The 10,000-nt window shown below is 47.4% G+C and overlaps 1 protein-coding gene across 1 annotated transcript in view; it reads left to right on the plus strand.

Annotated features, from left to right (window-relative positions):
• The window catches only part of LOC144528184 (Na(+)/citrate cotransporter-like), a 26,382-nt gene that overhangs the window by 1,127 nt on the left and 15,255 nt on the right, over nucleotides 1-10,000 (plus strand). Inside the window, exons 2-5 of the mRNA XM_078266660.1 lie at nucleotides 573-709; nucleotides 2,302-2,576; nucleotides 5,202-5,372; nucleotides 8,730-8,916. Of these exons, the coding sequence (XP_078122786.1) occupies nucleotides 573-709; nucleotides 2,302-2,576; nucleotides 5,202-5,372; nucleotides 8,730-8,916 (770 nt within the window). The remainder of the gene's footprint in view (nucleotides 1-572; nucleotides 710-2,301; nucleotides 2,577-5,201; nucleotides 5,373-8,729; nucleotides 8,917-10,000) is intronic.

The following is a 10,000-nucleotide window of genomic DNA, read 5'->3' on the forward strand; positions in this document are numbered from 1 at the left end:
TCATCTTTCCACTGTTCCAACAATCACCACTCTGGTTTGGTTGAAATAAACCCTTAATTCACCCATTTACATGTGGAGATATGCTGGCTCTATACACGCTAAAAGTCCTGATTATTTACATGGAGTCTGGTGGAGATATGCTGGCTCTATACACGCTAAAAGTCCTGATTATTTACATGGAGTCTGGTGGAGATATGCTGGCTCTGTACACGCTAAAAGTCCTGATTATTTACATGGAGTCTGGTGGAGATATGCTGGCTCTATACACGCTAAAAGTCCTGATTATTTACATGGAGTCTGGTGGAGTTTGGTGATGGTGATTTCGGGGCTGTTTCATGTTAAACTAAAAGGATCTTCCTCTTTAACTAAAAGGTCTATCTCTGTAGGGATCCTTTCCATAATGTTGTCAGACACTTAGAATAATAATCTGAGTCTGTCAGCGGCAACAACAGAACTTTTAGAGAAAGAATTTTGCTCACATTAGACACAATAACATTGGACAATAGGGTCCAGGTCTCCTGAAAGTATTGACGTTACTTTGTCTGCAGTAAATCCTTCCTGCTGTTGCTCAGGTGTGTATGCAGTACCTGAAGGACACCAACATGCTGTTCATGGGTGGGCTAATGGTGGCCGTGGCCGTGGAGCACTGGAACCTCCACAAACGCATCGCGCTCAGAGTCCTGCTGCTGGTCGGAGTCCGTCCCGCCCTGTGAGTCCCCTGATCTCCTGCCCTCTCCTTCACCACTTGAATGTTTGAGTTACTAACTGAGGTTATAACTAGAGATGTCCCGATACAGATACCAGAATCACGTAAAATACGGACACTTGGTCAGATGCCTTTGGCGTTGTTATTGACGCTAAAAGTCTCCTTTAGCGTCAGATCTAAACACGCTTTATCCAAATGCGCTGGGACGGGACTGTTGACTTTTGAAGAACGGGACGGTTGGGTTTAGGTAAAGAAGAACGGGACGGTTGGGTTTAGGTAAAGACGAACGGGATGGTTGGGTTTAGCTTAAGACGAACGGGACGGTTGGGTTTAGGTAAAGACGAACGGGACAGTTGGGTTTAGGTAAAGAAGAACGGGACGGTTGGGTTTAGGTAAAGAAGAACGGGACAGTTGGGTTTAGGTAAAGACGAACGGGATGGTTGGGTTTAGGTAAAGAAGAACGGGACGGTTGGGTTTAGGTAAAGAAGAATGGGACAGTTGGGTTTAGGTAAAGACGAACGGGATGGTTGGGTTTAGGTAAAGAAGAACGGGACGGTTGGGTTTAGGTAAAGACGAACGGGACAGTTGGGTTTAGGTAAAGAAGAACGGGACGGTTGGGTTTAGGTAAAGACGAACGGGACAGTTGGGTTTAGGTAAAGAAGAACGGGACAGTTGGGTTTAGCTAAAGACGAACGGGACAGTTGGGTTTAGGTAAAGACGAACGGGACAGTTGGGTTTAGGTAAAGACGAACAGGAAAGTTGGGTTTAGGTAAAGAAGAACGGGATGGTTGGGTTTAGCTAAAGAAGAACGGGACAGTTGGGTTTAGGTAAAGACGAACGGGACAGTTGGGTTTAGGTAAAGACGAACAGGAAAGTTGGGTTTAGGTAAAGAAGAACGGGACGGTTGGGTTTAGGTAAAGAAGAACGGGACGGTTGGGTTTAGGTAAAGACGAACGGGACGGTTGGGTTTAGGTAAAGACGAACAGGAAAGTTGGGTTTAGGTAAAGAAGAACGGGACGGTTGGGTTTAGGTAAAGAAGAACGGGACGGTTGGGTTTAGGTAAAGACGAACGGGACAGTTGGGTTTAGGTAAAGAAGAACGGGACGGTTGGGTTTAGGTAAAGACGAACGGGACAGTTGGGTTTAGGTAAAGACGAACGGGACAGTTGGGTTTAGGTAAAGAAGAACGAGATGATTGGGTTTAGGAACCGTGACACGCGGGACATGATCTCCGGTCCCCTGGGTGAAAGTCCTGGGTTGTTTGACCCATTCACCCCCTCAACCAACCTCCCTACGCGGAATTTCGGTCTTTCCTACTACTCGCTACCGTTGTCTCTCTACATACAGCCTCTGCCCATTCGGAGTGAGAACAGGTTGACAGGACTGGTACTGTGTTGGATATCTCTGAGAGTCACGGAGTACGAGGCTAATCAAATCCTACATTCAACCATGTACTGTAGATTCCCAGACTTCCCCAGACAGAGAAATGTACTTGAGTGTATTCAAGTCCTCTAGTTCCGCTGCTGGTTATTGATTAGGATTGTTGAAGCACATCTCATCACATTTGAGATGATCTGGTCTTCCTTTCCCTCCCAGGTTGATGCTGGGGTTCATGGGAGTGACTGCCTTCCTGTCCATGTGGATCAGCAACACAGCCACCACTGCCATGATGGTCCCAATCGTCCAGGCCATCCTGAACCAGCTCCACGGCAACGTAGACCCCAAACCCTCCTCCAAGAGCCAGAGCCAGAGTGTTGACCTACACCAGGAACATCAGGAGAAAACTAGTGGCATCCAGCAAAATGCTGCTCCCAACGTCCTGGAGAACGGTACGTTTGATGCACTCTGCTGCCTGCTGGAATTCAACATAGGTCAGGCATCCTGTTTTAGGCCCAGTATCCCAAAGACTTAAATCTTCATGTCACATCATGTTGGACTAATCTGTAGAGCACGATTTATCTAGGCCAAGGAGCAACTTGTGAAGCCAATGTTGAAATAACCTGACTCCGCCAGATGGATTGCTTGGCATTTGCTCGGCATATCCATCTGGGAACTTTCCGTTGGAGATCTTTTGGGAAGGGGCGAAAATCCTGGTTAGCTGATTGGATAAACCATCTGTCTATCACCACCTATGTTGGTGATAGACGGGCTAAATCAACCAATCAGATCAACGATATATCAAACTCTTGCTGAAACCAGTCGGGAGAAGAGCAAAGACATCTTCTCCTCCGAGAAAAGCCTCCAGTGCCGTTTTTTGCTCTTCTTTCAATGAAGGAATACTTTCTAATTCGGATACAACTTGCGCGATAGCTACGCTCATCTCATCCGTGGAAGCCGCCACGTTGTTTAGACTGAACAGTCGCTTCTCGTTGCGTCACACCTAAACCCGCCTCAAAACCAACGCTGATTGGTCGGTCGTTTGGCGAACGGGTCCAAATTCTCTCTATTTCAAGATGCCAGACTGATCTGCGAGTGGAAAACTGGAGCTCGCGAGATCGGGACGATCTCACGAGGCTAATGTTGATGTGCCTTAGGCTACATTTACATTGCTACGTTTTGGTTTAAAAAGGAATATCTTTTGCTATGTTTACATCTCTCATTCCCCCTGCTCTGGTGTTTCCCCCTGCTCTGGTGTTCCCCCTCTCATTCCCCCTGCTCTGGTGTTCCCCCTCTCATTCCCCCTGCTCTGGCGTTTCCCCCTCTCATTCCCCCTGCTCTGGTGTTTCCCCCTCTCGTTCCCCCTGATCTGGTGTTTCCCCCTCTCATTCCCCCTGCTCTGGTGTTTCCCCCTCTCATTCCCCCTGCTCTGGTGTTTCCCCCTCTCATTCCCCCTGCTCTGGTGTTCCCCTCTCGTTCCCCCTGCTCTGGCGTTTCCCCCTCTCATTCCCCCTGCTCTGGTGCATCTCTGGGGTTCCCCCTCTCGTTCCCCCCTGCTCTGGTGTTTCCCCCTCTCGTTCCCCCCTGATCTGGTGTTTCCCCCTCTCGTTCCCCCCTGCTCTGGTGTTCCCCCTCTCGTTCCCCCTGATCTGGTGTTCCCCCTCTCATTCCCCCTGCTCTGGGGTTTACGAGCCCCTAAACCGGAGACATTTGGAAACACTTGTGACCCGTTTTGGTTTGGAATCTGGATTTGAGATCGCTTTTGGCTGAAAACTTTCATTCTAACTTCTGACTTTCAGGCTTTGTTGTAGCTGGATATCACTTGTAGCATCTTAAAATATGAATGAGGATAGTAATAGTGAGATACTTGCAACATTTACCTTTCTAGTATAGTGACGAAACAGCAAAAACAACACTTACAGACCGAAGTAAGTGGTAGCTGGAAGGAAGCCAGTTCACCTCCTGGGCACTGCCAAGGTGCTCTTGAGCAAGGCACCAAAAAGAGAAAAGATTCATTGCACATCCGTTCAATCAATATGTAAATGCTGTAGAAGCGTAATTGTTTAATTGTTTCAGAAAGTTTCAGATCCTGTAAGTGTGATGTCACAACAGATTTTTAAAAGTCTAAGGGCCCTATTTTGACGATCTAAGCACACAGCGTGAAGCGCCTGGCGCAGCTGCGTTTAGGGCGTGTACAAATCCACTTTAGTTTGACGGTGGAAAAAAGGGTCTGTGCACCAGACGCATGGTTCAAAAGGGTTGTACTTAGTGTCTTCATTAATCAGAGGTGTGTTCTGGGCGTAACATGCAATCAACCAATCAGAGATCATCTCCCATTCCCTTTAAAAGCCAGGCGCGTTTGGACCTTGGAGCATTGCTGTTATGATGGAGGATTTGCACCGTAATGTTTTTATTTGTAATCTTCTGCATGTGTGTGTGCTGCTGTGCGTCCCTGTGTGTGTAACAAGCATAGTGTGCACGTGCTGTGCACGAGCCTAGGAGCATTTTACTAATGCTCTGTTAAAATAACAATGAAATGCTGCGTTATTGACTTTAGACCAGGTTTTTGTTGGTCAATGGCGCCATCACTTCCCGCTGCCTCAAGATAGCAACACGCCCAGAATGCACCTGAACACACCTCCCTTTAAGACCAGCATGCCCAGAATGCACCTGAACACACCTCCCTGTAAGACCAGCACGCCCAGAATGCACCTGAACACACCTCCCTGTAAGACCAGCACGCCCAAAATGCACCTGAACACACCTCCCTGTAAGACCAGCACGCCCAGAATGCACCTGAACACACCTCCCTGTAAGACCAGCACGCCCAGAATGCACCTGAACACACCTCCCTGTAAGACCAGCACGCCCATGGGCCTCAGATGGGCGCAGGTGCATTTGCTATTTAAACTACGTGGGTGCTGGACGGGAAACTGACAACTGCGTCGGTCTTAAACTAGCAAAGACACTGGAACCGGGCTTTGCGCTGCGACGGGTGCAAGATAGGGCCCAATATGTGTCTAATCTTTAAATCTAATGTTACGTGAAAGACTATGGATTCAGTAAGTCCCCAAGTCTTTCTTTGGTCTGGCATTTAACTTCTGAATGTTTCCTCGCAGGTCCGAATGGGGCGACCCCAACACAAAGCAACTCAGAGAAACCCAGAGACCTACGAGAAAACATGTCCTCCGAGCAGGAAGTGTTTTCAGAGGGTCAGATGGACGGACAGGAGATTGGGAAACCCACACCACAGGACAAACCTCCATCAGAGTGCAACGACAGTGGGCCTGGTGAGTCCACAGCAAAGATTCCCTGTGGGAACCAAAGAAAATCTGTAATCTACCTGTCTACGAATGGAAGTTGTCAGATTGATTGTCTTCCTAACAAGCAGCAATTGGTTTCTGTTCAATTTAAGGCCCAGACACACCAACCCAATAATCGGCCTTCGAACAGTCTGGCGAGGTCGGTGACTCAAGTTTGTTCCGTGCCGTCGTCAGTCGGATGAGCCGTCGGCCTTCATTTGGGCTGATTTGACATGTTGAATCAGAAGGCGGGCAGTCGGACTCAATGACCAATCTGATTGGTGGAGTGTTAACCCAGAAATGACGAGCGGGATGAGCCTGACGAACGCCTCTCAAAATCTGACGAAAATCTTTTAAACTGACCTTTGTTGATCTGAAATGAAGACAGATTCAGCAACTGTATGGCCTATTTTTCGCTTAAAGGTCCCATGGCATGAAAATGTCACTTTATGAGGTTTTTTAACATTAATATCAGTTCCCCCAGCCTGCCTATGGTCCCCCAGTGGCTAGAAATGGTGATAGGTGTAAACCGAGCCCTGGGTATCCTGCTCTGCCTTTGAGAAAATGAAAGCTCAGATGGGCCGATCTGGAATCTTCCCTTTATGACGTCATAAGGGGAAAGGTTACCTCCCCTTTCTCTGTTTTGCCCACCCAGAGAATTTGGCCCACCCATGAGAAAGAGAGAGAGACATCACGGCTTTCAAACGAGCAAAGTGGCAGTTTGTCAAGACCACACCCCCACCCTCCACCTTGCCCCCCCCCCTCTCTCCTCCTCAATAGCATTTAAAGCTACAGACACAGAAATGACACATCCTAAGGAAAGCTCATTGTGGGACTGGCTCTAGTGGCTGTAATTCTGCACCAAGGCTGACTTTCGGGAAAGAGACTTCAGATACAGTATTAGGGGACCACTAAGGACTATATAAAAGAGACTTCAGATACAGTATTAGGGGACCACTAAGGCCTATATAAAGAGACTTCAGATACAGTATTAGGGGACCACTAAGGCCTATATAAAAGAGACTTCAGATACAGTATTAAGGGACCACTAAGGTCTATATAAAGAGACATCAGATACAGTATTAGGGGACCACTAAGGCCTATATAAAAGAGACTTCAGATACAGTATTAGGGGACCACTAAGGCCTATATAAAAGCATCGAAAAAGCAGCATGTCATAGGACCTTTAAAATGTTTTCAGAAACCCGTTTCGGTGAACTATTTTCGTAAAATACAAGATCGTATTCTGAATGAAGACGCCCTTATGGTCGGGGAGAAGCCAGACCCACGTGACGCGTTCGTCCAATCAGCTGCCGGTTTTAATTTTTTGGGCGACAATACAGATTAGAGCCACCTGCTGTTATGGAGACGTATTACGTCTCGCGCACGCGCATAACGTACGCTCAAATCGGCGTCGCTTCGGTGTGTTCTGAGGCACTTTTTGGACCTCGGGGAGTCAGTCTGACTGCCTTTTCTGCCGAAGGACTTTGACATCCACACGTCTGTGATTCTCCACCAACATCCTCTATTAGTCAAAATCATTCATCATTTCAAAATCAGGTCTAATCTCCTATAAATGAGATTTATTGACCATGAATTCCAAAAATACTTTTAAAACTATTGGTAAGAAGTTGGTGTTAGTGAAAAATAGCATCGAAAACGTGGAAAAAAAGTGACAAAAACACAAAAAATATTATGTTATGTTAATTTTGACCCAGAAGGACAACAAATGCATGGTCGACCAGAAGACAACACAAGGGTTAATGAACTAAATGTGCAAAGGAACTCCCTCACACTGTGGATAAGGTACCAGCAGGTTTTGGAAACATATCTACTGTATCTATGAATGCATTTTATTTTTTCGTGTGTATCTTATTTATTATAGAAATCGACATCCATCTATTGTAGATTTCTCTGGTGTGATATATTATTGTAGCTATAGAGTGTTGTATTTAAATGTAGTCCCTATCTATAGTAATGAAAACATGAATGTGTGTTATGTAATTTTGCCTTATTCCATGTGGAGGTTGGTGATTGGTGCAGACAGTCACCGCCTTAAAAGATGGCTTCTGGGTATGTAACACCATTTACCTGATGATGGTCTAGTATCGAAATATTGCCTACTATTACTTTTGTTGTTGCAAGTTTTAGGGCCCTATCTTGCACCCGGCGCAGCACAAAGCCTGACACAAGTGTCTTTGCTAGTTTAAGACCGACGCAGTTGTCAGTTTCCCGTCCAGCGCCCGCGTCGTTTAAACAGCAAATGCACCTGCACCCATCTGTGGCCCATGCTGGTCTTACAGGGAGGTGTGTTCAGGTGCATTCTGGGCGTGCTGGTCTTACAGGGAGGTGTGTTCAGGTGCATTCTGGGCGTGCTGGTCTTACAGGGAGGTGTGTTCAGGTGCATTCTGGGCTTGCTGGTCTTACAGGGAGGTGTGTTCAGGAGCATTCTGGGCGTGCTGGTCTTACAGGGAGGTGTGTTCAGGTGCATTCTGGGCGTGCTGGTCTTACAGGGAGTTGTGTTCAGGTGCATTCTGGGTGTGCTGGTCTTACAGGGAGGTGTGTTCAGGTGCATTCTGGGCGTGCTGGTCTTACAGGGAGGTGTGTTCAGGTTCATTCTGGGCGTGCTGGTCTTACAGGGAGGTGTGTTCAGGTGCATTCTGGGCGTGCTGGTCTTACAGGGAGTTGTGTTCAGGAGCATTCTGGGCGTGTTGCTATCTTGAGGCAGTGGGAAGTGATGGCACCATTGACCAACAAAAACCTGGTCTAAAGTCAATAACGCAGCATTTCATTGTTATTTTAACAGAGCATTAGTAAAATGCTCCTAGGCTCGTGCACAGCGCGCACACTATGCTTGTTACACACACAGGGACGCACAGCAGCACACACACATGCAGAAGATTACAAATACAAACATTACGGTGCAAATCCTCCATCATAACAGCAATGCTCCAAGGTCCAAACGCGCCTGGCTTTTAAAGGGAATGGGAGATGATCTCTGATTGGTTGATTGCATGTTACGCCCAAAACACACCTCTGATTAATGAAGACACTAAGTACAACCCTTTTGAACCATGCGCCCGGCACACGGACCCTTTCTACTAACAAAGGTGGATTTGGACACACCCTAAACGCACCTGCGCCAGGCGCTTCACGCCGTTAGCTCAGATCGTTAAAATAGGGCCCCTACAGTGTGCGGGAGTTTCTTTTCAACTTTTGACCTACTTGTCCAACTACGACTCAGTCTCACGTAATAGATGTGCAGAAGTATTTTTCTGTTTTGACTTAATAAACTGAAACATGCACAGCGGCCGTTTAAATGACTCTCCAAACGCTGTGTGGTAGTGGTGGTGGTGTCGGCTGAGACAGTCTGCTGTCAGATGGAGTTGGAGGAGCTGAGCGACGAGCAGGACGAGAGGAGGAGGATGAGTAAAGGACTCCTGCTGTCTGTGTGTTACGCCGCAAGCATCGGAGGCATCGCCACTCTGACTGGAACTGGACCCAACCTGGTTCTGATGGGACAGATGAGCCAGTAGGTGCTAACACACACACACACACACACACACACACACACACACACACACACACACACACCTTTATAGGGTTAGAGATTACCAACTTCAGTAGATACGTCAGGGTTCAACATTAACGGACAATTCCGGCGCAAAATGAACATAGGGGTTAATAACATATGTGTACCGAGTGAACCGTTCTCTGGGATCTGTTTTCATGCTAATCTAATGCGTCTCTAGCTTTAAACAAGCTAACGTAAACCGCTGATTAGCTGCTAACGCTAGCCTTCGGGGCAGATGGTAAATCTCTATTTTTATACCACTAACAAGACTCAAAATATCACCACACTTCCACGGTAGCATGATGAGGGTCCGAAGAAACACTGAAGCATTGAGAACTTTGTCAGTGTACAGGAAGTTTATTAAAAAGATAGATTATAAAGACTGTACCGTTAGCTGAACTGAATGCACGTTGCACGCCGTTTGTGGTTCGACCGCTCATGACAGTTTTACCAAGATGGCGCCTGCTTGTATTCGTAGAACGGTACAGTTTTCAGTCTGGCGAGGTCGGTGCCTCGAGTCTGGTCGGTGTGCTCCGTGCCGTCGTCCGTCCGAGGGGCCGTCGGCCTTCATTTGGGCCGATTTGACGTGTATAATCAGCGGGGCGGGCACTGCCGGCAGTCGGACTCAATGACCCATCTGATTGGTGGAGAGCTGACCAGGAAACGAGGAGCGGGATGAGCGTGACTAGAGTCTCTCAAAACCTGACGAACATCTTCTAAACTGACCTTTGTTGATGTGAAATGAAGATTCAGCAGCTGCACGGCCTGTTTCTCTCTTCAAATGTTTCCAGAAACACGTTACGGTGAACTATTTTAGGACGATATGAGATCGTGTTCTGAACGAGACGCCATGACGGTCTGGCTTTGAGTTTCTGGAGCAGCCAGACCCACGTGACGCGTTCGTCCAATCAGCTGCCGGTTTTCATTTTTGGGCGACAATCCAGATTAGCGCCGCCTGCTGTTATGGAGACGTATTACGTCTCGTCTCTTCGGTGTGTTCTGAGGAACTTTTTTGTAAACTCAGGGAGACTGATCAGCCCAA

Source organism: Sander vitreus, chromosome 13 (genome assembly GCF_031162955.1).
Source record: "Sander vitreus isolate 19-12246 chromosome 13, sanVit1, whole genome shotgun sequence".
Taxonomy (NCBI): domain Eukaryota; kingdom Metazoa; phylum Chordata; class Actinopteri; order Perciformes; family Percidae; genus Sander; species Sander vitreus.